Source organism: Melanostigma gelatinosum, assembly GCF_949748355.1.
Source record: "Melanostigma gelatinosum genome assembly, chromosome: 13".
Classification (NCBI taxonomy): Eukaryota; Metazoa; Chordata; class Actinopteri; order Perciformes; family Zoarcidae; genus Melanostigma; species Melanostigma gelatinosum.
The window spans coordinates 12,940,202-12,968,067 of record NC_136646.1 but is presented as its reverse complement, the minus strand read 5'-3'; the positions used below and the strand labels follow the sequence as shown (position 1 = coordinate 12,968,067).

The 27,866-nt window shown below is 45.6% G+C and overlaps 1 protein-coding gene across 1 annotated transcript; it reads right to left on the bottom strand.

Moving 5' to 3' along the window:
• Nucleotides 1-358: 358 nt before the first annotated feature.
• LOC306786788 (synaptic vesicle membrane protein VAT-1 homolog) lies at nt 359-27,866 on the bottom strand. The gene is given in 7 exon segments (XM_079281653.1): nt 359-3,614; nt 8,124-8,365; nt 10,094-10,183; nt 11,350-11,520; nt 21,519-21,669; nt 21,671-21,727; nt 27,218-27,866. Coding segments are annotated over 7 exon segments (1,410 nt in total). The 5' UTR covers nt 27,644-27,866; the 3' UTR covers nt 359-3,341.

Sequence of the window (27,866 nt, the reverse complement as noted above, 5' to 3'; positions counted from 1 at the left end):
GCACCATATCCAGTCCCTTTTCACTGTGATACTAATATTATGGTTGTAAACACTTCAACCTGTTGTGGTCGACATGGCGCGAGAGCTGGTAAAACACAGTGAAAAGGATATAAATACGGAGGGAGGGGCCTCGGATTGAGGTAAACGGTGCAGGGAGAGAGTCAGAGTACAGGCCTCTGCTATAGCACGACTGCAACCAATCAAAAACTACAAATTGTGTTGAACCTTTTGTAAACTGCAGCAAAAAAAATCTGTCAGCACCCATGAGCATTTGGGATAGAAATCTGACACACTGTGACGACTTTTTTTGTATTTTCACTTTTCTTCAAGGTTGACGGAAATGCATCCAAAAACAGAATTGTCTTCATATTTTTTATGCAGTTAATATTCAAAGCATTGACAGAAGAATATACATACAATTTGGCACACATGGTTCGGACCAACAGAAAGACTTCATCACATTTAAAAGGAGTGCAGGTTGGCAGGTCCCCACATAAGAGTATGAGCTTTGAACTTTAAACCCTTGGATAACAAAACAGACAAACAAATAGAAATATAAAGGTAAATTAAAATAACATATTAAGTAAAACATCATTTTTTATTTTATTTTTTAACCGAAGCGTTTGTTTCTCACATGGCACCGTCCACAGGTTCACAAAGGGAGCCCAGCAGATTAGAACAGAACACTAACCAGAGGCTGACAGGACACAGTCACTCCCCACACCAGCGTGGCCGACGCACTCCAGCCCAGTTCACTCCGCCCTGCTAAACATTTTACTCCCCACGGTCAAGGATGGATGAGTGCTTTGATTTCAGCTGCCACCCAGGAGAAGTGGCCTGGGCAGGAACTGTCAAGCTGAAAATAGGGGGACCTTTTGTGTGTGTGTGTGTGTGTGTGTGTGTGTGTGTGTGCCACCTGTGCCTTCGGTGAGCTTCAGCAGATACACTGGGAGTGGATGATGGCAAACAGGCTGCAAAACTGGAGCCGAATCAAAGCCTGCGTGGGACTGGAGTGCGACTGCCATGCCTGTAAGTGCATTAAGATCAGCGAGCAGAGTGCAAAATACTAATACCAACTGTCCTCATAACACAGGCCTCTTATCAGACAGGAGGGGAGAGAGATAGAGAGTAAGAAGGGAGGGTTGCAGTTGGAGCTACATAATACTGTAGCAGAGTAGTGTGAGGGGGAAATGTGGCAGGGGTAGGGAGAGGGTGCTTTTAAAACCTGACAAACGACCTGAGGACACACACATCTTCACACACAATGGCACACCACACACGGCACATGAGGGAGGCCACTCATGCTAACACAACAACTTTTGTCTTTCTTTTTTTTTTTTCAAACATTTTGTTTTGTGTTTTTTTTTACAAAGTCACGAGTCCCCATCTGAGTCTCAGCACTGAGGCCGGGCTCACAGACAGACAGGCAGGCAGGTAGAGATATGAGGTTTAAAGATATCCTCCTACATTACGGTTTAGTGTCCACCCAGTGGGATTTATTATGAATGCTTAGGATTTACTTCAATTACATTACACCAGTGAGACAAGATTCACACTGGCCATCAGGGGGAGCGGTGCGCTGTTTCTGCCAGCACACATTGTCGGTACTTGATTTCAATTTCACCGGTGTGAACAAACTGCTTGTGAGTGCAAAACAAACAACCTTAAAAAAACGGTTCCTTTGTCTCTTCAGTTTGTCATTCAAAATCATTAATGCAATTCACACCTGTTGTAATACTGCTCGTGTGGACAGGCTGAATAGAGGAACAGAGGGAGAGGGAGTCGGAGAAACAGACCACAGAGCCTCCTCTGACGAGCCTGACGCCTGTTGCTATGACGACCATAGAGGGGGAAATGGAAAGAGGAGGGAGAGAGAGAGAGAGAGAGAGAGAGAGCGAGAGAGAGAGAGTGAGAGAGAGAGTTGAGTAGAGACAAGCAAGGGAGGCGAAGTATGGACGCCAGCTTGAATTGAATTCTCCTCTCAGGTCAGGGTGATCGACAGGCGAACGGTCGCTGTGAAAGGAGCAGAATGCCGTGGAATGCCTCGAGGAGGATCAGGGAGGAAGAAAGCCTGATGCTGAGGGAGAAAGGGCCGATATTGGCCTTTTTAACTGGCTCATTTCAGACGCTTCACCGTCTCAGCATGACAGTGTCTCTTTCATCACATTCAGAGTGTGTACGAGTGTGTATTTGTGGCTTGTTTGAGCAGAAACAAATTCTCTCTTAATTGGCACTGCGCACTTCTTGCCAACAGTTGGTCAGCTAGAAAAATCTGTAACTAAGGAGAGGGAGGCTGAGCAATGATTTCTGCCTCCCTATTCAGCACTGCACAGAAAGGCTCATTATGAGGGCAATTCATATTCAGGCAAGTGCAAAACTGCAGCCACTATAATAACTTCACTGAAATTTGGTGGGAACGCATGACTTTTGGAGCTGTCTCCCTCTCTACTGATAGAGACTGATACAATATATATGGCAGCGAAGGCCATATGATAACAGATGATCGGGCTTGTAGCATTACCACCATTGTCTGAGCAAAGCTGGGGTGCATCAGCCAATCGCAGGCATCTCTGACTCATCCTGTGTGACATGACTAAGCATTGGACATAAGAGAGCAACGCGTGGGTGGGTGTGGTTCTCCGTTTATCTGCCCGTCTTAGTGCCTGTCTGTGGGTCCGACCCGTGAATGGGTTGGGTGTGAGGGGGGGGGGGCGGTGGTGGTGGTGTTGGAGGTGTAGGGAGGGGGGTGGGGGGGACTCAGCACAGTGAGGGGGGGGGGGGAAGAGGAGGTGGCAGGTGGAAGTCAGAGCAGAACAATTTAGCACAGTGGGAGTTGAGGTGTGGAGGGGCATGGGGGGGGTTGGGTTCGAGGGGGTGGCCAGAGTGCGAGCAGGGTTGTCAAGGAAACAGTAATTTGCCCCAAGCCTGGACCATACCCACAATCCTCCACGGCTTGTGCCGACATTCCCAGTAGTAAAAATGGTGAGGCAAAGATATGTTTGGCTTCTACCAAGGGTTACTAATGATTGGACCTTTTTTTTTGTTATATAGAGATAAAGGCAAAAGAAAGGGGTGGGAGGGGGATGGGTGGAGCCAGGCCTGAGTAATTACTGCTATTGTGGATTCTCGAGGGTGAGGAGGAGGGGAGGTGGAAGAGATGATCGATCGACAGTGGTGTGATCATTTTGTAATCTACCCTTCTAACTCCTCCCAATCCTTGCTTACACTCCAACCCCCAACCTCACACCCCATCCATCTCCATCCTCCCCCTACCCCACCCCGCCCCCTGCTCCCAGGACACAAACTCCCTGCTGGTCTGCTTGACTATCCGTCCCTCCCTCTCACTTCTCCTCCTTGATTGGCTCTTCCTTCTTCTCCTCCTCCTTCTTCTCCTCCTTCTTGGGTTCCTCTTTCTTCTTGTCGTCCTTCTTCTCCTCCTTCTTGCCATCGTCCTTCTTCTTGTCATCTTTCTTCTTGTCGTCCTTCTTCTTGTCCTCTTTCTTGTCCTCCTTCTTGGGCTCCTCCTTCTTCTCCTCCTCGGGCATCGGCTCTGTGGTGAGGATCACTTTGCCGATGTTGTTCCTCTCTTGCATCTTTCTCATGGCATCGCCCACCTGGAGGAGGGACAGAAGGAGAAAGACGATTACAAGAGTGAACAGAGGGCGGAGGTTAAATACACATGTCATTGGGGAAGATCTGTTGAGCATATGCAGTAGTAGCCAGTTTCTCCTCCACCAACACCTCTCCACAGCGATATGAGCCTCCTTGCATTCTGTGCCACTAATCTTCTGTTTTAATACCAGAGACTACATTTCACAGGCTCAAATATCGCTTTAATATGCCGTATATGAGAAGCTACATTTGGTTAGATGAGACTTTAATAATCTTTGAAGGGAAATGAAATTGTTGCAGCAGGAAGAAGACAGAAAAGGATCACAGAAGGATAACCAAATAAATGCAGGGAATAACATATACTGCAAACAGATACTTTCAATATTACAATTTAGTACAAACAGAATGAAATGTTTGTAATTATAAGTGGGCAAGAAATACAGACATGTAGCAGAAAGTAATCTTTTTATCTAACATCCTTGTGTTACCAAACAAAACTTTTACTTGAATTAGAAAATGATACCATCTCTACATTAAAATGTGCTCATCGAGTGTAATGTTGGATCTGAAACCTCGGTTCAATCTTGGTCATGTCAATTCTAATGGGAGCTGAAGGTTATTGATGGCTCTAATGTGAATTCTTATGTCTTCATCTTTGAAAAATTAAGTTGTGAGCCACAGCAGATCAATCGCTCAATAACCGCTGCTATCAGGTAGTGCTATGTCTCATTAGTGAAGATATAATAAAGGATTTTTATTATGTTAGTATATGTTCCTCCTGTTCATACTGGCCGTAAAGAGATCCGTTCCTCATGCGATTCCAAAGTAAGTGTTTACTTCACCCTTACGTGAAGTCTAAAGAAGAGCCTTAGCTCGAAATGTCATTTGTTGATGTTTCAATGAATCACACTTAAGAGAGCTGTGTGAGGACCTTCATTCAGGACAACATTGCCGGTTTAACGTTTTTTGGACGTGTGCAACCACTATGCATTGTTCAGCTACATTTAACAATGCATTTTCTCAGAGAACAAGGAAAGTTAATTATGCCCCCCTCACGTCTAAATGACATGACAATGGCACTTTGTGGGTTAAAACTGAGGTTACTTTTAATGGTAGTTAATTCGATGCTCATGATTTATCTTTTAAACGAGTAAACTTTCTTTAGTCACATGTTTTGGTCGTGTATAAAAGCTGAATTTAATGGCGTCAACCAATCATCAGTGTTGACAGCTAATCAGCCGAACCACCATCCAATGATGGATCGGCCAATTTGGTCCAACTGACTTTCCATCATCACGACGAGAGGAGAATCCCAGTCAGACCGACCCCACCCTCCCCCTGACCACCGAGCTCTGTCCGCTGGCTGATCCTGTCTCCATCGCTTCCCCCTCCCTCCCTCCTCCAGTCCCCCTCTTCGTGCGAGGCAGGCAGACCACCTAACAACCAATGCCACGGCAACAGGGCCATCTCCTAGCAACGTAAAGCCTGGCTGAAACGTGGCCCTGACGACTCAGCCACATGGGAGAGAGGGGGAGAGAAAGGGGGAGATAGGGGGGGAGGGGGGCGGGGGCGAAGGGAGCAACTGGTGCCCTTCGGAAGAGAGACGCGCCTCACTGAAACTGAAAGGGAGGGAGGAAGTCCGGGAATCTCGTAAGCATCATCTTCAATGTGAATGAAAGTCACAGTGAGAGCAACTGAGGCGCTTTAGACGACTCCACCCACTTCCATCCTTCACTCTCTAACATCTGTCGACCTCTCTGGCTCCCAGGCATCTCGGACCGAGTGTGCTATTTGCGGCTGCACCATTATCCTCCTGAGTATCAGTGCACATGTAGATAATGAACCACGAGAAACCACACGTTTGGTTTCGAAGAATGCTTATTTCCAAGTATTGTCAAAAGCATGTTTATTGTTCAGTGGAGCACAAAAAGACGGGTGACGGAGCATGGAGGAGGGGCTGTGATGGATGGCGGTCAGGGCGTGGCATTTTGTGCTCGGCTTGTAATAATCGATAATGTATCTGATCAACTGTCACCTCCCAGCTTTTTCGGCTTTGATGCATAAACTTTCCACACCTGATCACTTCAAGCCAGACTGAAATGCACCTTCTTCTCTCCTCTGTTGTTCCGCACTCCTTCCATGTTTCTTTCTCATACATCAGCACCCCTCCCTAAGACAAACTCACACGCTGACTAAAGGAAGTCACCATAGCAACAAGAGAGAAAAACCAAGAACGATACACTGTGAGGAGGGAGAAGGAGAGAATACAGCAAGATGAAGTGAGACAGAGAGGGAGTCAATAACCTAGAGACTGAGAGAAAGTCTGATATAAAGAGCAGACAGAATGAGGGGCAGAGAAAGAGCGTCAGATGGCGGAGAAAGACAGCAGGTGTTTCTCTCTCTGGCCAGAATACTGACCAGCTCTGACTCGGACAACAGAAGATGTCAGCCTCTGACTCCCTCTTTCTCTTGGTGTTTCTCACACTGTCTATTCAGATCTGTTAGCAGGGATAATTTTGCCAGCAACAATCTGACACTGTCTCTCTGGCTGAGTGAGTTATCCCCGAGGAGACACAGTGCTTCCTGTGGACGAACTTCGCCTGTTGATTGTTGAGCCATATTAAATCGGAGAGCCACACCCAGCTCCTGCAGATCCCACTGCAAAACTCTCGCGCGCACAAACCCACCAAACCACAAAATGGATGTAGTTCAGGTGTAAATGCACAATGAATCATCTGGACATCGAGACTGAGGTGCACAGGGTTGCATGTTGTCACAGTAACCACCAGGCATGAATGGATCTGAAACCTACATACAAATGGAAATACATCTTTGAGTATGGATTCAACCTAAGAATACATTCAAATAGTCACATACAGGGGGCCAGAAAACTAGATGCATCAGTAAATAGGCTGGATGATGAGGATAATATATTGACATTAGCCTCTTGCACACATGCACTGCAACCCTGAAATGATCTAGACCAGGGATTCCCAAAGTGGGGTGCGCGCACCCCTGGGGGTGCGCGAGCTGCCTCTAGGGGGTGCGCGAGAGGAAAAATGTAATGGCGGTGCAGTCCTGTCTCCTAAAAATGACGTTCCCCCAAAACTAAAATGCATTCTCAATTACGTTTTACCACGAACGTATTTTCTCCCTGATTACGTTTGTGTTTGACGTACAAATACGCTTCTCATCAACATATCTTTCCCATACTCTAGTCTTTATTATTTTTCTGTGATCTGCCTCGCCTCTACCCCGCCACCCACAAGTTATTGACCCGCGGCCTGTTCCGAGGGCTGACAGACCTGACGATCGGGTGCCTCACGGCGGGGACGGCTGGAGACCTCGCGTCCCAGCGCCAACGAGTGAGCGCCCGCCACTCGGAACCATAAAACCAAGTCCCGGATTTCACCCGGGGGGCATTCTGGAGGTATTGTGACCGGGTGATGTGCCTCGTTGCTGGGGAGGTATGAGCCGAGAGTGGCGGGGTGTTATGAAGGTTTATATTACAACTCGGTGTTGTTCCCGTGAGTGGATGAGCGCATTTCTGCCGAAGACAGGCGGCGTGTTGTGGTAGTATTCTGACCGCGTAACAGGGAGAAGGAGAGGCGGTGGTGGAGAGGGAAAAATGTTAAAGAGATGGTGGAATGTATGATTGGAGAGAGAGAAGCGAAAAAGTTGGACGTGATCCCGGTGTCCAACAACACTGTCGCGCGCATCGATGCTTTGTCCGAAGACATCCTGGCTACATTGGTCGGTCGCGTGAAGAAGAGTGAGTTTTACTCTCTGCAAGTAGACGAGCCTACAGATGTGGCCAATCTGGCCAATCGTCCGTTACCTTCGTAACGTTACGTCCGTTACCTTTTCGAAGGCACGGTGCAGGAAGAGTTTTTGTGTTTTTTATCTTGTAAACAAACGCCACGCGCGAGCAAACTGTTCTCTCATTCGTCCGATTTTTATGCGGCTCTGTTGCTTTTTTTTTTAAGGTGTGTGTGTGTGGGGGGGGGGGGGGTTGGGGGTGCGTGAACCCGGTCGGGATGTAGAAGGGGGTGCGTGGCCTAAAAAGTTTGGGAACCGCTGATCTAGACATTACCCGGAGGAGCTGTATGTGAAAACGCAAATGTCCCAGTTAAAATTCAGTGTAATGTCCGATTGAGCCCATGTGTAAATAAAGCTGCTCATTGTACGGAGAATTGTCGGCTAAAATATTGAAAATTAAAAAGGCAAGCGACTGTTGTTTATGAGCAAATTACGAACCGGCTACGTGACCGCGGTGTAATCCGCGCCATGTCATATCCGGTACGCTCTACCCAGGCGCCACCCCTCGCCGAAACCAAACGGAGTATTTCCAGCAGGTGAGAACGTCTCTTGTTGGAAACTCTGGACCATGTCTAGACCTGATTCGCTTGACATTGTGTGGAGTACTAATGAGAAACAGCCATGGTGTAAATATGTTTGCTGTTATGACTGAGATAAATTGAAGGTAAAGGAAACCACAGGAAGGCACAAACCTGCTCGAGGTGCCAAGTGGAGTCGATGCGGGGCTTGACCTTGCCCTGCTTGTAGAGATCCAGGATGATGTTCATGGCCTGGGTGATGAGCTCCATCTCCCCATCCAGGTAGCCCAGGTGGAAACCGCACACTGACTTGTTCCCCTGGATCAGGCTGAGCGTGTGGATGGAGAACTGATGGTACCAGTTCTTGGCCACAGCGAGCAGGTTCTTCTTCTGGCCGGCTAGCATGTTAGATGTACCTGATGGAGAGGGGAGGGTGAAAGGAGAAAAAAAAAAAAGAGTCGATTCTGAGGGTACATTTCTAAATCCTTAGTTGATTTACTGATGATGACTCGATTAGAGGTCTGGTTCATTTTCTATCAAATCATCTGCCCGCTCGCCCACTTTCTCCGTTTTCCATTTTTCTCTCATCTGACCATCAACTTCTCTCTTTTGGCATCATCTGGTAACTGACTTGGCAGAAAAAAACTGACTGAATTGAATTGAATTTACCTCTTTCTCTTTTTTAAGTCATTCATAAATTAAAGATTTTTTACTGTTGGTTGAGAAAAACAATCAATCTGAAGACATTATGTTGGCCTTAATTAGTTATAGGTATAGGTAGTAGACTAGTTATAGGTCAAACAATTATTCACCAAAAAAAGATAATTTGTCAGTATGTTAAATCAACATTAAATCCTGTCAGGTACCTCTACTCCTGGTTTATGTCTTTGCTCTGCCTCTTTCACACTCTCCTGCACCTTCCAGCCTGAAAACCTCTTGAGCACCACGGCTCCCACTGTCACCACATCCCCTTCCTATCCCCTCTGTCTGTGTGCAGATAGTCTGCTATATGCTCTCACTGTTTCTGTGTCTCTCTCAGGGGACACAGGGGACACAAAGCCCGCTCTGAGGGAAGACAGGGACCCAGCCTGCTACATTCAGACACATTCCAGGTTTCATGTGGATAGAACGGCCATTGTTCCGCCATGCATACTTCTGATAAGCTGGACGAGAAGCAACCAGCACAGAGGGATCGGGAGGGTGGGGTGGACTGGGGGGGGGGGGGGAAGAGGAGTTCTGCAGGCATGAGAGAGGATGAATGGGCGAGGGTGGGGGGCACCATTGCTGGGTAGCGGGTTTTTGTGCGGCATGCAAAGGCAAGGCCCTGTTCTTCATGGATGCCGACCCCGCCCACTGTTGCATGCATGCTGGTTCCAGATTGGCATTGCGACAGAGCAAGCGTAAAGGCCTTCCCACAGATGGCACACAGCACACTGAAGACATGGAGCTCCATAGAGAGGTCACTCTGCCCACCAGGAAGCAGCTCTATTCAGTGGAAACCCATGACTATTTTATATATTCATTTGCATTTACACTACAGGATCTCGTGGAGTTCTTTTTTGAATCAAGCTGTCCAAAATGATTACGCAGCTGCTTTTCCAGATATTTTGTAATAAAGTGGAGTCATATTTAAAATAACAAACCGTAAAAAAATAGAAGTAGAGTTTACATTAGAGTAAAAATTTGTTCAGTTTAATAATGATGCCTCTTTATGATCTACAGAAGCAAACGAGACATCAGGAAGAACGGGGCCGAGTGTCAGACACTGCTGCAGTAAAATGAGAGGTTTTCTAAAGGCCTCAGTGCTCAGAAACACTGCCGCCTAAACCACATATTAGGGTTCATGCATTACATAAGAAGTTGTGGTAATCTAGAGAAGATTGGTTGGAGAGATACATACAGCCTGAGGGCAAGCTCTGCATGAGTCTTTTCTACCGCAGTTACAAGACTTTTTGCTCGTGGAGGTTGAGGCGTCACTTTTATTTGACTTAAGCTCATAAAAGTGTTTCTGAATCAGATCAATTTGTGTGAAAAACTGGAGAAATTGGCAAACATTCTGGGATCATTTTCATCAAATCGAATTGCATTAACTCCTGAAAGGGGCTGTGCTGTATCACCGAGGATTTAAGTGTTCCACTACTTACCATAGGTGATGAGTTTGCCCATGGGCTTCAGCAGGTTGTAGGCCTTATGGGTGTCTGATCCTCCGAGAGGGTCCAGTATTATGTCCATCCCTGGAGCAGGAGACAGAAGAAGGGGACAGTTATCGCTGGTGTGAATTCAGCGAGAGCATGCTCTGCATGCCAGAGTTCACTAGGAGTAGTCGGTGTAGCCAAGTTGTGCCATGTTTACACGGAGAGGAACCCATACGTATGCCAAGAGAAGAGAGAGAGGAGGAGAGCATGGTGAGATTGTTTTTATATGTTCTCATTCTTGTCACTGATAAGACAAGAGGGATACAATGTCTCTCCGTCAATGTCCAGTCCATTCCATGGTGGAGAGAATAACAAACCAACCTCTGAACAGATGGTAAAGAATGGCAACCTAACTATGAAGGTTTCTCTGTGGCTTACTCTCGCCATGTAGGCTCGGCCTTAATGATGTTCCTTTGTGCCAGAGGGGACTCCTCAAATTGGACTACCCCTCCTTGCGCCGTTAAACCCTGCTTCTATTGATTGTGGGAGGCTCACAGCAGGACTCTGCCTTCGACCACAGCACAGATGAATTGACCGAGAGCCAAAGGTAGCGAGCAGGGCCGCACATTGATCCAGGCTTAATTCGATACATTCTGTCTAAAGTGTCAGTTCTCGCTGTCTCCCTATCTGTCTCTGTAATGTCTGTCAGTCTCGCCCCATGCTACAGAGAACAGAGACGGGTTGGAGAGGGGACTATGGAATCAGCATAATAACGCTCTCCATCCTGCTAGGAACACAGGAACTGGACATTGTTCCATTCTGCTGAAAAGCAGCGTTTTTCTCAGCGAGTCCAGGGCCACATCGCCATGAAAATGTGAATACATTATTGATGGCGAATCCAAACAGTCACAGTCTAGTGAAATGAGTTTGCTCGGTAGACAAAATGACTCCCTACGTGCTGTCAATAGTGTACATGGCAGCCAGCCCTGCTGAGAATTGTGTCATGAGAAAAAAAAAGAAAGTGCATGAAAATACATCTCACTGTCGGCAGTTTGTTCAACACCGATCGACAAATGTTGCAGTCACATAGTATTGCTTTGTGCCAGAGGGAATACATTGATATGGAATATTTGCTTATGAAGCAGTGGTAAACATGCATACTGATGTAAACCTTGATCATAGATAGTTTGCACTGGTTCATTTATTTTCCACACAAACTCCACATTTAGAGCACTTGTCTCGGTGCAGGTGGCCAAGTGTCTCACCTTTCGGGCTGATCTTGCGTACTTCCTCCACATAGTCCTTGGTGCGATAGTCGATGGGATGCGTGACTCCACCCTGGCTGATGGTCTCGTGCTTGCTGGCGGATGCCGTGCCGAACACGGTCACGTCCTTCACCGTGTTGCACAGCTGAGTGGCTGCAATACCCACACCACCTGAAGGAAGAGGGGCAGGGTTGACGAACGGTTAGGATTTTGTGAAAGAATATACATTTCAGGACATGACTTGTGATTTATTCTACTGACGAGCATTCAAGCTTAACCTGGTTGTTGAAGGCACCACTAGAACCTGACTGTAACTCAGCGGAACAGAAAGGCACCCGAGAATTCACATTCTGCACGTATTGTCTGTGGCAGGTAAATGTGATTTGCATTATTTATTGTCCCAAACAAGCCAGTCAACAGCAGCGTGGACGTGTGTTTTGCTCAAGGGTATGAAAAGAATGCATTAAAGACAATCACATTAGCTGAACTGGCCCTGGGGAGATGCACAGAAACACACACACACACACACACACACACACACACACACACACACACACACACACACACACACACACACACACACACACACACACACACACATCTAACTCTGGAGAAAGTAGCCATTGTAGCTCAAATGACACATCTCATTTTTTGATTCCCTTATTCAAGACAACCTGTTTAAAATTCCACAGGACAGAAAAATGTAGCTGCGGTATCTGTTTTGTTAGGAAACGAGAGCTGGCTGACATTCTATCGCAGATTACATAAACACAGCTCCTTGTAACCGTGCCACCTGAAAACAAAATGTGCACGTTGTCCAAGATCATTTTCAAAGACAAAGACTGTGTGCTTCAGTGGATGTTTTCGGATATCTGCGTTTGTGTGGTCGCTTTATTTGAAAGTGTGTACATAGTTGTGGCAAATGCCTCGGCCAATGTTTGAAGAGGCAGCCAAAGCAAGAAGTAATAAGTTACTGATAAGCAGTAGCTCGTTTGAAATGGAGGCTGACTTAAGGATTTGAACTGAAAGGAATCCATAAAGGTCACTTATGTCCGACCAAGTAAAGAGCACGTCTTATCTGATACCAGAGAATGAAGCAACACAAAACACGAGCATTTACATCCATTTTATCATGGCATAGCTGAGATACTGGACAGGTTTGGATTAACTGAATGATGGAATCATAATTTACTTTCTTACATAGGCAACTGAAGCCAACATTTATTAATATGCACACCCAGTGAGATAAAGAAAGTCAGGAAAAAAACGCCCATGCATGTTTGATTAGACTTGAGGAGAAGTCACCAAAGAGGAAGACATTTCGTTTATCACATTTCTGATTCCATAACGTGACATCTATAAAAAGGTTCTTCCTTTATCCTTATAGGTTCATCTGAGACACACACTTCATCAGACTTTAAACTGCACCATTGCTGTCCTGTGTATTCCTGTAAAGACTTTTCACAATCGAAAAAAATCCACCCTGAAATCAGCTTTGTGACAAGGAATTATTGTCTCAAGCCATAAAGGTACACCTAATCCTTCGGTTTATCTGACAAATTCAAAATCAACAAAAACGGATGAATATGTTTTCCTAGGACAGCTTCATGCTTCTTTTACAGTCTGTTTTGCGTACTCGGTGTAACTGGAACATTTTACTGTTTTTAAAAATCTTAATATCAGAATGATTATGTCAGTATGCTGGACATTAGATGACACTGATGCACCTCTGGTCCCTTCAGCTCAGCATGAACATTATTCTGAGCCACTGAACAAGTCAAATAGTCCAATTTCCGCAACGACATCCTGGCAGTTAGTCTCTGAGGCTGCACTATCACATAAAACACCACTGACACTGGCCAAAAAAAAAGAATATGAATTGAGATGTAATGACAAGCTAAATCACATTATCCTCTTTATTAATCTCTGATCAGGAAACGCTCCGCATGAGAAGGAAAAAGGGTTCATTTCAGGGCCTTTTATTTGAACTTTTTTCAAAAAGCACTAAGGGCTGTGTTAAAATTGTCCCTTGATAAAAAAGAATTAAAATTTGAATACAACCCCTTCCCTGCCCTCAATTTCAGTGTGTAAAGACGAAAAAACATTTCTGATTTGAGGTTGTCATCTGAGCTCATACGTCCATGTGGGATGAACAGACCGCTGCTATAATCACACCTGCTGACACCGATAGGAGAATTGACAACTAAACACAATCAAGGCTATAGCTGCTGGATGTGAGGGTTGTTGCGGCTGCGTCATAGCAGCACCGTCTCTCCTTGTCCTCGGTGAGAAACCAAGTTTGTGTTGCCAAGGAAACCTCAGCCAAATTGCAGGCAATGACTGAGCAAAGGGAGCCATTTTGTTACATTGACTGCTCTTCCTTTGGTCGTATAAGAGTCATTTGAAGGCAATCATACGTTTGTCATCAGTGTATAAGTTGACAGACTGAGCTTTGGATAGCCAGCGTGTGTCAAGGTTTTTATTTGTTCAGGATTTATAGCATACTTTTACGCTACAAGCAAATGTGCACCTGTTTGTCTTTGACACAGGTTTTTAATCAAGCACATAATTGATTGCTTATGTGAGGTAAAAGGGCAGATTTAAAAAAACCAAAAAACTATGATTATGCATTCTGTGAGTGGGGCTTAAGAGTTGTTTTGTGCCAAGTGGCTCTGTCGCATAGTAGCAACCCTCACACACAGGTGTGAAAAAGGGTCCAACAAACAGGATGATGCATCCATTAATCCCACGTTCTGACAGCCAGGCACTTGCATATTAATATTTAACTCACGCTGCTGTCATAAACACAGTGATTCCCCTTCTGTTTCTGCTTTATTGAGTCAGTGAGCAATGGGAAACAACCTCTGCTGAAATCAGCCTCCTTTCTTAGAGACCGAATTCTTTAAACATATAAAACCAGATGACAACAGAACCTAAAAACAAAAGCATTTTAAATCATCGTATCTTTCATCCTCACAATTTGGGTGTGTAAAAACATATATCCAGTCAAATGTTTTGGCCAGGGAATGTGTTTCTGAGCTCCCTGAGAACAAACTCCTGATCTTCCATCACAAGACTCCTGAGCTGTGCCAAGAACCCCTTACCGCTCCCCACCTCACTTTACACACACGCGCACACACACACACGCACACACACACACACACACACACACACACACACAGATCACAAGGGAGAAAGGAGCTGCTCGTATCCGCTGATCTTCACAAGTATGCACAGAGTCAAATATTAACCTGTCATTAACCCTGTGCTTCAGTTCCCGTTGTTTCCTTGGTTTCCTGATTTATAGCTTCTCCCTCTATATCTACTTAAGACTAGAATCTTCTCCCTTGGTAGGGGTTGAGTGATTTAAGACCGTCCACAAACACTTACCCATTCCTCAGTGGAAGAGAAAGCAGCTTTAGCAAATTCTTGCTGCTAATTGCATTTGTTCTCCTCAAGATTCAATTGAATCGTTTACACTTGGAAATTAGGAAAACGTCAAAAAGCATCCACCTCTGTGTTTTGTTTTTTCTCTCTCTCTCTCTGGAGAAACAGGACACACAGGGTTTTGTCTTCTCCTGAACCCTTATATACTCGCAAATTGGCACAAATTGCACTTGGCTACCATAACATGACTGTTAGGAGTAAAGAGGAATTTTCTCCAAATCTCAGTGGAATCCAGACTGACACTGAGGCCACTGTTATTGCTTCAAACCCAGAACTCAACGGCACGGGGGGGGGTTCAGATTTATGAAGAAATAATGGATTGACACCCCGTCTTCCTCGTCCCCGATTTAATACATCTCCCATGATTCTTGTCCAAATCAAAAAAGATCTCACTTCAGAGCATTTCTCAACTGTGTGAGCCAAGCTATGATCTCAGGTGTTACTCAGGGGACGGCTGGTGACCACATGTCTACTGTCAACACCGGAGAGATGACTGGTCCCTCGTCTCTGAGCTCCGTGTTGGGTTTTTTGGTGTTTTTTCTGATGCATTTGTGTCCACATTTCCTCAAGGACTCCCGTCTTTCTTAACCTATCATCAGCCTGCGGTGGTATAGCGGCTGACAAAGAATGAAATACAAACGAGGACCCAGGCATCTCTTTCTACCCAAACTCGCTGTGGCTGCGTTACAACATCAACAAGCTGAACCAAATAAATGTACTTTTTATTGCTACTTTGTGCAGCTCTTCTGTGATAGGAGCTGTGGGTGGCTGTTTGTGAACGTGTACTCTTGAGAGATTACTCTGCATTATGTAACCTTGGTGTTTTTTCTGGGATGACTGTGTAAGTGCACACACTGTGGGCTTAAAGAGCAGTTTAACGTGCTCTCTCTGATGGTGAATTTCTCTTTTTGCAGCATAGAGGCCCATTTTTAGTTGGGCAAATTAAATTAAAAAAGCAAAGCATTCTTTGCTTGTGTGTGAGGGGGTCTCTGTGATTGCGTACGGTTTCTGCAAACTAAAACAAACACAGAAACACAACACACATGCACATAACGTGCACTTACTGTATATGCATGGACACAAAATATATTTCTGACATAAACCACACATGAACACAGATGCAAAATGAAACACAAGCTGGTGCACACTCATCCAGTTTCACACAAACAGGTGTCCTGACGCAGGTTTCACATACACCTGCGACTGTATGTGGTGGTTAGGGTGGGGGTGGGGTCATTTGTCAACGGCTGCAGCGACGAGAGCAGCGAGCGAGCGATGTGATTGGTGGGTTAAGTTGGAGGTTGCCCTGGTTTCCCTCTATCAGTGCAGCTGATCTGCCGGCGGCGATGCCAGGCCCGGGGAACACAGAGACGGTTCAACCACGCAGCCCAGACTCCCGCTTAGTGGTCAGACTGAATTAGCATTCTCTAAACTAGGGTAAGACCTCCCGAGCAGACAGCCTGGGAGGAGAGGAAACCATTTTCAAGGCACATCAGACTTTTACTAAGGCTCCCAGGAACAATGGGTCCATAAAAGAGAGAGAGAGAGATGTGAATACACTTGAGCGAATGCACTTTGTCAGCTGGTATATTTTATATATGGTGAATGAGAACAATAATCTGTCGAGGGAGTCCTGGGTCAAATAAAATAAATAGAATGTCATATTTCTTTACTTACAGCTCACGTGTTTCTTGCAATCATTCAACTTCCAAAGACATTTACTGCCTCCCATTTTTTGTATCCCGCCCGCACAGTTTTTTTGCACTGAGGGCTCATATGCCTGAGGGCCTGCCTGCAGGTCTGACAGCAGTCATGAAGCCACCTGTTCCTATAGCTTTAAGCATTTACAGTAGGCCTCTGACAGACGCTGAAGTCCTGTTCGTGTTACGTGACAAGGCAGGACGTTCTGCTGATGAGCAAATGCATGAGAAAATATCTGGTTCTTTGATGAAAGTGCCTGTAAAGTTAATGAGAAGGTAATCTATGAATCCCAAGTAGCAGTTCAGTAAGAAAAATCCAATCAGAGAATTTAAATTCTATTGTTTGTGCCAGTAACACTGTGTAAAACCTAAAGATCAGGTATTGTAGAAATCTGATAAAATGTTCAGCAGCCTTTTATATATAGGGTCAATTTTGGATTAATTTGGCAACTATAGTGATTTTTTAGTTTTCCAGTTGTAAAAGTGAACTATATCACTATATGTTGCACCCACATGCTGGAAGCCACTCACTCAAGTGTTTCCATAAAATCTTCAGTGTAACCTGGTGTAACTCTGTGCTACACACAGACACTCCAGCAAGAAGCAGCTGCAGAAGTACAGTATGGAAGCCTGCATAATTGGCTTGTGGAAAAAAAAAACGTTAAACAGCAATCAGGATGTGTGAAATCTAACAGACAAACCCCAAACACACTTCTGTAGAGCTTTATGAGAGGAGATGATTGAATGCATGTGTTATATAGCAGGCTGAAACACCTAACAGTCCTATTCGTGCGCATGTTTTTCTACAGTATGAGAAGATCCAGTTGGAATCAACAAACTCTGGCGGCATCTGTGCCAAAATGTCACAGAGTGGGAGGTGGATGAGGCCATGAAGCAAAATCATCAGATAAATCGATGACACATGCAGGTTCCCATAGCGCCACCTATTTTATATTATGCATTCCACATCTGCAACGCAATGCATGACACTTGACGTTGGCCTGCAGCCACTTGAGAGCTCATAAATAAAACAGAAGGGGGGGGGGGACGTCATTATTGGAAGCAGCGTAGAGAATATGTATGCAGGAATGTGTAGTGTGGGTGTGGTGACCAGCCATGGTTCATAAACATGAGGACCAGTTCAGGGAGAGGTCAGAGGAAAGGCTGCTGGCACAGTGGAAGACCCACGAGGTACATCCAAATGTCGCTGAACTTCCCCCCCGCCCCAAGCCAAACAAAAGGAGAAACGTGCACTCGTTTCCCCGATGACGGGGAATCAAGCACAGATATTATGGCGAGGTCACGCAGAGGGAGAGGAGGTTACGGAGGTTACGGAGGACCGGAGGGCGGGAACCGGGGGACGGAGGATGCAGATGTGCAGTGCGGTGGAGAAGGGAGGCACGATGGGAGGAAATACAACAAGCTATTGTTTGGAGAGAGAGAACAGGAGCGGACCCACGGGAGAGGCAGCTGAGGACTACACACACACACACACACACAAAGGCATGACCAGTCAGGCACACTGCACTGGTCACCTGACGTAATGGGTAAAGGTCACCTTTTGAGGAAATGATGTTCTTTATGGAGAGCTCTTGATGAGTTAACATGCCATTACCTGCAAACTTGAAACCACGGAGAAGCGAGAGGCAAGAGGATGGATGTCCATCATCCCTCTGTGAAGGCCCTCACTACATTAGGTTCAACAGGTTTTTTTTCCATATAGAGCTGTTCTGTGACGTTATGTTATCCTTTTTTATTTATTTTTACAACTATACATTAGTCTACACTGACCAATTTTACGTTTTGGGAATTCCATTATTCACTCTGACTTAGGTGAGAAGATTGATACTATTCCTGAAAGTACTGTATGTTGCTGGAGTCAGCAGCCAGTTAGCTTAGCTTAGCACAAAGACTGGAATCAGAGGGAAACAGCTAGCATGGTGTCTGTCCAAAAATAACAGTATCCTCCTATACTAACAAATCCGAAGCTCTGTAATTAACTCGTTGTATCTCTGATGTTGTTCTTCCTCAGGTCTCTCTATTTCCTCACATGTTTTATGATTAAAGATTTCATATGTTGTTCACATTGTAAAGCCCTCTGAGACATTCTGGACCATGTGAATAAAATCGACTTGAACCTTTTACTTTTCTTTAGAGAAAAAATAATGCAGAATCTGTTTATTGATTAGAGGGTCAAAGCCGATGAACCATTCCACATGTCCCGACCAAAATGTAAGTACCTGTTGAAGATGATCATATCAAATGAATATTATTAAATGTTGCTCATTTAGAATTAGTTATCTGTTTAAAAGCAAGTTTCAGGGGCTTCGGAGACAAAGCAATCTGAAAGTAATTGAAAGGAGGATGACCGTTTTCCTAATGTGATTAAATCAGCGGATTACATCCTTATTATGAGAATAAACAGGTCAACCGTCGGACCGAAGAAGTGAGGATGAACCCCTCAAGCATTCAAGACGCTTTGATGAAAAGATTTATGACAGTAGACGGAGAACATTAAAGAATATGTCTGTGGCTGCTGTTTGGTAATCATGATTAGGAATGCAGTGTTGTGCAGGCAAGTCTGTCACACAGAATCGCTGCTGTTAAGTTGGTTACAGGACTTCATAGGCAATCATCAGTTGCAAAGTCTGATGAGTTGAAGTAAAGCCATTTAACCTCAATCTAATACTGTGTGTGGTTAGATGGGGTGTTCACAGGAGCTGTGGACAGGGTTGTGTGGAAACAGAGTACTTGTTAATTACTGTTTCACAATCACAATCCAATACACGCTCTGTATTCTGCTACTTCGAAGTACAAATACTTAAAAGCGTTTCAACTGAAACAGGGAATTTTGATCAAGGCCCCTGTGGTGGTGTTCCACATTTTCAAGTGACGTGTTACAGTCAAATAAATGCCATCTGACATTGAAGTCAAGCAATCTCAAAGAAACTGCAAGCAGAGTACATGAGTAATAGTACAAAGCCCCAAATATATTCAAATTACAGTCAATAATTGAAGTAGTAAATTACTTGTGTTCGATAAGTTGATGGTCAAAATTGTCGATTGTTGATCGTCTGATAGAGTAAACTGATTAATTCATATTTGCAGTATGTTACAATATTGCTAAAATAAGCAGTTCCAGTATTGTAATGCATTTAGTGAGGAATATATGCCGCCCTTTGTGCAATTTCCTGCATAATATTAACAAAATATCAGACTGTATGAAAAGACAGGCAGATAGGCAAAGACACAATCTCACTCTCTCTCTGGCCATGTCACAGCAGATACGTCTGAGCTCTCTAATCATTGAACATCATGGACACCCCCCCCCCCCCTAGCTATGCAGCCCCACGACGGAGGGAGGCGAAGGAAGTGCACCCCCCTCTCACACTTTTCCACAAAAGGTACTACAATCATGTCCACTGCTGTTGCAAAGAAAGCTTTAAAAGCATCAATGCAGCTGCGATGTGGAGCACACTGCATGATAATGGTTTACACAAGCAAAGAATGACAGAGTGCAGTGAAGCAGACTGTTTAGCAAATGTTTTTGTCACAGCCTCAGTAATGTGCTTTTTACAATGCTGATGTCCGGACAGCTGGCGAGCCAAGACTGGCAGCCTGCCGTGAGAAACCAGAGACGCCGCCTCTCGACCCAACCAGTGGGGAAAAGCGTCTTACACCACACTTCCACAGCATTCCTCCCTACAGCAGACATACTCCGCACAGACAAACCCCAACAAGATGTGTGTTCAGAGGGATGATATGGTGAACGCAAACATTTGGGATTCCACTGGAAACCAATCCCACAACTATGAGTGTGTTAGCTGCTCTGGGGGGGGGGGGGGGGGGGGGGGGGTGGGGGGGGTGGGGGGACAGCACAGTTGAATGATAATCTTACGTACGAGTTCATTCCTTTTCGGTGCAGTTGTGTGAATATCAAGGGACACCCCCCCCACCCCACCCCCCCCCCCCCCCCACCCACCCCCCCCCCCCCCACCCCCCCCCCCCCCCCACCCCCCCCCCCCCCCGGCCGATAGTCTCCCACAGCTTTCTGTCATTTTTTTGTCTCGCAGAGAGAAAAAGGGGCTCAGGTTTCATTATACGCTTTCATCTCTGAGCCATCTACACCCACACACTTCCCCATATGCTGAGGGATCCCTTTCTGACTCCCTCTGCACAGACAGAGTTGGAAGGAGAGGAAAAGTGAAAGCTGTACAAAGGCAGATAGCGAGAGAGAAACGGCGAAAGAACCATTTTTTTTTGGCTAATGCGCTCCCCATTCTCTCCAGCTGGCCGGATTGTGTAAACACAGCGAAATCAAATGTTCCCAGACTAGGTGCATCACACCCCAAAACAGGTGCTTTTACTCCCTCAATTACCATCCTTCTCCCACCCACTCACTCTGAACTTTGACCTCGCGGCCCAGGTGGCAGGTGCTCCAGTTTGAGTGCAGTCCTAGAGAGTGCAAAGCACTGAGCCATATCTCATACTAATGAACAGTGGGCCCTTCTCCAACTGCCATAATTCATATAGAAAAGAAATGCAGAAACAGGAGGTGCAGAGCAAGAAGTCTGGTCGTGTCAACATTCAAAGATGTCTCCTTTACGTCATAGTACAAGCTTTGCATCTTTGTGTTAAGCTTCTGCAGAGGATTTCAAAGTGACTCTCTAGAGATCTACTCAAAAGGGTGGTTGTAAAATGCCGCTAACTATAGTGCAGTTAGCAGAGTTTTGGACTTGTGCCGAGAAGGAAAACTGATTACATGTGGTTTTCAGTTGCAGGACTACAACATCAATCGACAGTAATTCATAGATACTCCAGCAAACTGTAAAACAATGTTTGCGTTCGATTTGTAGTTGAATTATTAATCAATGTACAATGAATTCAACCATCATTTAAATGATCGACCCTTTCATGAGGAGTGCGTATTAGTTTCCAGCCTGAGATTGACATAAATTAAAAGGGTTTACGTAGGCATGCATACTGTGTATCCCCGCTCTGTGTTTGTACTTATCTCCTTACCTGCAGCAGCATGAATGAGGACGCTCTGGTTGGGCCGCAGATTGCCGAAATCAAACAGCATCATGTAGGCAGTGATGTAGTTCACAGGGATGGCTGCTGCCTCCTCAAAGCTCATGCCCTCTGGGATGAGGAAGGTGTGGGTTGCCGGCACCCGCCGCCACCTCCTGCCACAGCCCAAAGCGGTTCAGCACCATCACCTTATCGCCGACCTGGAACAGAAGGCGCAGGAAGACAAGGGGATGAGAAGGTCTGTGTTTCCAGTTACTGAAGTAATGACATGATTCTCAAAGTTAATTTGATTAAAAAAATTAAAAAAAACAATAATAATTTTGATTTGATTAAAAAAATGATATTGAGACAATTATACCACCTGAACACCACAAGTCTGCAAAAGAAAAAAATAGGTAGCAGTTGTGCGGCCTTAAGAGTGTGGTTTGCAAACATGCAGCCACCTCATCCAACAAACCTGAAAAGTGTTTGCTCCTAAAAAGTGCTAGCAAACAAGGAAAGCGATAAACCACAGCAGAGTAAGAGCCGTAACTGTATTGACTTTATAGAGGGAAATAACAAAGCAACAGAAGAATCGGTGTGAAATAAAAGAGGAAGTGGCTCTATTTTATTGTTTTTCCTTTTTGATTAGCGTGTCAGATGCTTTGGATTGGTGCCACAGTATGATAGCTGGTCTATAAATGATAAAATATATACGATTATCAAGCAATTTCTATCTTTCAGAACCACTATCCTGACAGTGAGGACGCCACAAACATCCTTCAACGTGCTGCACTCATTTTGTGCTTCCACAATCTTATCAGTGCAGGATCCTCCGATTCAAAACTGTCTCTTTCCAGAAGGACAAGCCTCAATGTAAACTTACCCCTCCGGCGCCCTCACTAACCAATCAGGGGAGGGACACAGGAAACAGAGATGACTGCAGCATTATAACTCTCTTCCTGTTTTCTTCCTCCCCCTTATTCAGCCCTCCCGACACAGCTCACCCTCCTGTCCCGTTTCCATTCTCCTCACTTTTTTTTATCTTCCCTTCTTTCTCTTTCACTTCCTGACTCCTTTTCCTCTTACAACTTCAGAACGTCTTCCTTCCCCTTCTCTAGTCCCTCGTCTCGTCCTGTCTGTGTCTCGCCGCCTTCTTTGATGCTCTCTCCTTCCTCACTATTTCTTCATGCTTCTCCGTCTCATTGCGTCTTCGCCATGGTCTTTCTTTTCCTCTTGCGAGGAGTGTCCCGTATCCCCTCTTCCTCATCAGTGCGACAGGACAATGGGGCCCATCTTCTCCCCTGGCTTTCCGCCACTCATCAAGAGTCCCTGCCAGATTCTTCCCCATGGCTGAGCATAAGACAAGCTCTCTCCTCCTGGGAACAAACCCTCTCCACCCGGGCCTCTCTAATGGTCTGGAGGGAGCAATGCGCCTCGCTGTCTATCCGCTCCAATTAGAGAGATCTCCCTCTCTCTTTCCCTTTTCATACCCACATCCCTCTGTCTGAGGCCGAGTCATTTGGTTTCTATTTCTTCAAAATATACTTTTTCACTTTTCCACCGTGGGCTTCTTCTCTTTCCTCCCCTTTGTCATTCACGCTGACTCACTCTCGGCCATCTCAGGATTTATTTTCTCCCTTTTTTTTTTTTAAGTCTTCAAACTCATCAGCCTCGTGGGTTTAATTGGGGGTACAGTGTGGCACAAATCGATGGACGGGGGAGTACAGGCTTGTGCAGGAAACACACACAAATATGACTCACACATCATCTGCAGCTATTCTTTTGCGCCCACGTAAAGCATGTGAGTTACTGTCAGTCACACAGAATCTAGGTAGGAACATTCAAGGCCATGTGAGCGAGCGCGCCTTGTGACAGTTCTGTTACAACATCTTCACAGTGTGACACACACACACACACACACACACTTCTCTTGCATTTCCTTTCTCAGCCGTCATGCCACTGCATCAAATGTAATCACAGTCGGGGGTCAGGATTGAGGGAGCGCTGAACAAAGACACTTCCAGTTAATTGTACATGAATGGACTTAATCAGATGGTGATTCAATTTTGGGGTATGCGGGCCTCCAACTCAGCTGCTTCGTGGGCTGTGAGCTTTGATGATCTCAGTGAAAAAATGATCGGGGGGAACAAAAAAAGGATGAAGTCAGGTTGAGTCAGGATGAGTCAGGTTGAGGCAAAAGATGATTGTAATAAATGTATGAGGCGTAGTAACACCCACACCGCCTGCATGGCTCCTGTGAATGTAATTAAAAGGAAACATAATATCTCCCCGGTGTCAGCGGAGGTGTTACTGCGCTTTCACACAGTTTGTGGGATGTTGGGATAAGGGCCACGCCCTGCTCTCACACACAGCATAATTGGTGACATGAGGGTCTTTGTGCTGCTTTTTGCACTTGACCGCACCTCTGACTATGCAAATCAGCATATCGTGCTCTCAAAATACCATTATTGTTCATCAGCTTTTTGCAGGTCGATTAATATTCGAGGCCTGAATACAACTCCACACTTCAAAAAATGTGAGATCCGAAGGTATCCAGCAGTTTATGGCAAACTGTCAACGGGCCATGTACAGTATGAGAGCAAGCTCTTAATGCTGTCATCGTGATGAAAAGGAGACATGTATGAAAGGGGAAGTTATATATGTTTGTATATATGTTATATATGTCTGGAAAGGAGAGAGGATGGTAATACAAAGAGAGAGCAGCATGATAGAGGGATTCACTGACAGCACGTTCAACAGAGGAAGAACCAGGAGATTATACGAAGGAAGGAGAGCTAGTTAGAGAGAGGGAATGAGGAATGGAGGAAATACCAGACTGACAATGTGGGCCAGAGGGAGGTAATTGAGAACATATGGGTCAGATCCGACCAAAACTCACAGAGGAAGAGCATGAAAAAAGAAGAAAAAGAAGCGGGTCAGGAGAAAAAAAGTGCTGATGTTTGGAATCAGGGGAGCATCGGTGATTTGTGATATTTCCCCCTTTCTCTCTCCTACTCAGTGTTACACTTTTCCCCGCACTCCCTGCGAGGTTATTTCGGGTGAGGGCACTAGCATTACTTCATTCAACTTGATTGTCCCGCTCGAGGGGTGCTTGTTTTTCGCAGACGTTATTGAAACATAATGCGAGGCATGCAGTGAATAAAAACACAAGAGTAAGCAGCAAAGCAATAAACAAGACAAAGACAGGGAAACAATGGTGCTGCCTTTATCAACTCTGCAAATGTCTAATCACATTATACCCGGGAGTTGGTGTTGTTTGAATTGTTTACATACCCGAGTTCTGATATCAAAACGATATTGTTGTCAAAGCATTTGACAAATGGAGACACATTCTTTTCTCATTTAGCAAAAAAAGCCGAAGTTCTCAAATGTCTCTTATGTCTGTGAGGGAACGAAAGCTCTTAGACATATGAAAATGTCAGAAAGATAAAATAAAAACCAATCACACTTAGCCACCGATGTTTATGTTGAATTATCGAATTAAATGGCATGAATGTGTCCATAGCTTTGTGCACGCTGTTGTTGAGCTAACTATGAGACACACCCTTTTTTTTGTATGTCTTTGTGTGCATATGTGTGTGTGTGTGTGTGTGCGCGCGATGGAAACAGACATAGATAGGCGGACGGATAGAGAGCTGCAGTGAGAGAGATGAGCCTCCCAAAAAGTCTGTGCCATCAGGGTCAGCACATTCCCTCTGAGTTGGATGCCAAAATATCTCAGAGATCTCGATCCATTAGGAAGATTGGCTCTTAATTCTATAAACTAAGGGCTGCAAACGGATGTGGTGGGCGTGAGGCCTTGATGACAAGATGTGTGTTTGCGCATGCGAGTGTAATGCATGACCTTTAAATCCAATCTACATCACTGACAATGTGGAAAGAAGCTGTCGAGAAACAAATGGGTCTTAACCTTCTATGATGTCTTGCTGCTATTGGCTGACTTGCCGCCAATCACATTCATAGTACCTTGCACAGCTTCCCCCATCCGTAAGGACTTGGCATATGTGCCACTCCCAGCACTGATGCTGCATTTGCTTCACACATCGGATCAGCCTGATGTTAACCACAGATATTAACTAGCTGTCTGATGTGAGAATATGTGGTGGTCTGATAACAAATGCCGTGAGTCATCATCACTGGCTCATTTGTAACATGTTGGCTTTGTGTATTAATTGCCTTACAAAAGGCGTTACCGTGGTGATGCCATGCAGCCAGGAGACAGACATTTAGGCCTGTGACTCATGCACTGCTGGAAATGGACTAATACGCCTCTTTCAATCACCACTTCATTCCTTGTGGCTGAACATGAAGGATTGTTTTATTATTATGAGTGTTTAATTGACTTGGCTTCATTGTGCATTTGAACTTTAATGGTGATGTTTTATGACTGTAAATATTTTCTGAACACAACAGAGGCGAGAGATTCTCTCTTGACAAAGAGGGCGAGTGTTCCTATATTCCTCACACCAGGCTGTCTGTTGCGCCGCGCCGCGCCGCGCCGGGCCGCGCCTCGCCCTTTCTGCTCGGTGAGTCTGTGCGCCACCGTCGCTCCCGGTAACAAAAGGCGTCGGTGACTCCAGTCTCTGCCACCAATGTCAAGTTAGCCATATTAATAACCGTGGCATCTGACCATCGTTTCCGCAGTAAAGTCTTGTATTAATTAATAGGATGAGCAAATTAGAACCGAGGTGGCCTTTTTATTGGGGTTTTTCACCCAAGACGTATTTTTTACATTTTGCATTTAGAGCCGTAAAGGCCTAAGCACGACGAGGAACTGCAGACCTTAGCCTACACGTGCACGTCATATGCGTAAACGTTGCTCGTTCAGTGGGCTACAAATGTTTAACTCTTTCTTGATTTCCATATGTGGCACATATTTTCATTTCCACTCCTTTTGTCACCAATAAACAGCTAAATAAACTGTCAAGTGACTGTTCAAAGCTTTAATTTTGAAGGCAATGCAGTCTCATTTCCGGTGGCTATCTCTGGCTGACTTGACGCAGCTCTCCGCGCCTTGGCACACATCAAAGCGCAGTACAGCGGAGGTGCTGGAAGGGTAGAAAGCACCCAGCGGGTTTGCGTATGTTTATTTAGACTTACAAGCCATATGTTGCGTAGAAGTGATGAAGCCATCTCAATCTAAGCAACTATTTTGGACTTGGAGTTGCTCAATCTAAGTGCGCACAGTTCAGCGCAATTTGAAAACCGGGGAGACAAGAGGGGCGACGCCTGCTGCTGACTTCATTGTACTCAACTCGTGTCATTTACACACTTGGGGCTTCTTCTAAAGAGATGAAATACAACATGAACACAATAGCAGGCTTCATCCACTTTGAACGTAACAAATGCTGTCTCTTTACGCACGGTACAATTAACGGATGAGCACCGATAACAGCTGGAATATATACGAGAGATCAATATTTATCATTAACATAATACTGTGTTAATAATTACCTAACCCAATAGCCTATTGGCGTTAAATGCATTAAGTCATGAAACTGCACAGCACTGGCCTCCGGTACCACCACTGCCTGAGCAGCGAGCAACGCCTGACACGCCCATATCCAGATGTTGCAGTTCAGCACAAACGAAACGAGGCAAATATTCATCACTGAAACAATAAAACACACACAGTAAAATGAGGCCTAAAGCGCCACGATAAGAAGCATAGAGGCATGTGCGCTTACTTTTCTGTCCGTCACTTCTTCCCCTACAGCCTCCACCACCCCAGAACACTCCATTCCCGGGGTGACCGGCGGGGATGGCAGCCGGTCGTACAGCCCCTGCCGGGCCATCAGGTCTGCGAAGTTCAGCCCGCAAGCCTTGACCCGCACCAGGACCTCGCCAGCCTTGAGCGCAGGCTTGCCCTTCTTCACCTGCAGCTTGACTTTATCATAGCCTCCGTAGCCGGTGAGCACCAGAGCGCGGTAGGTGAACGTCTCCTCCTCGGGGACCTTCTCGGTGGTCGCCGCGGGGGTAGCAGTTGCCTCGGCGGCGGCCGCGGGTGCCGGCTCCGTCTTGGGCGGCTCCGCTTTGGGCTCCTCGGCGGGTTTGGTCTCCTGCTTCTGGTCCACGGCGTTTTGCTGCTCGGCAGGTGCGTCTTCTCCAGACATTGTGCAGGGAGATGAAAGACAGTGATGAGTCTAGAAAATGACTTAAAAGCTTTTTTTCTCTTTTGATATACTATACTTGTGCTTCTGTTGCCGTGGACGGGCTTGTTGTTTTGTCGCGTGCGCTTGCCTTGGGAATAAAATACAATGCGAGAGAAGGAGCGTCTTTTTCAACAGTCTTGCGTGGAGACACAAACCCCGACAAAGTGGGCTGTTCAGTGGCCAG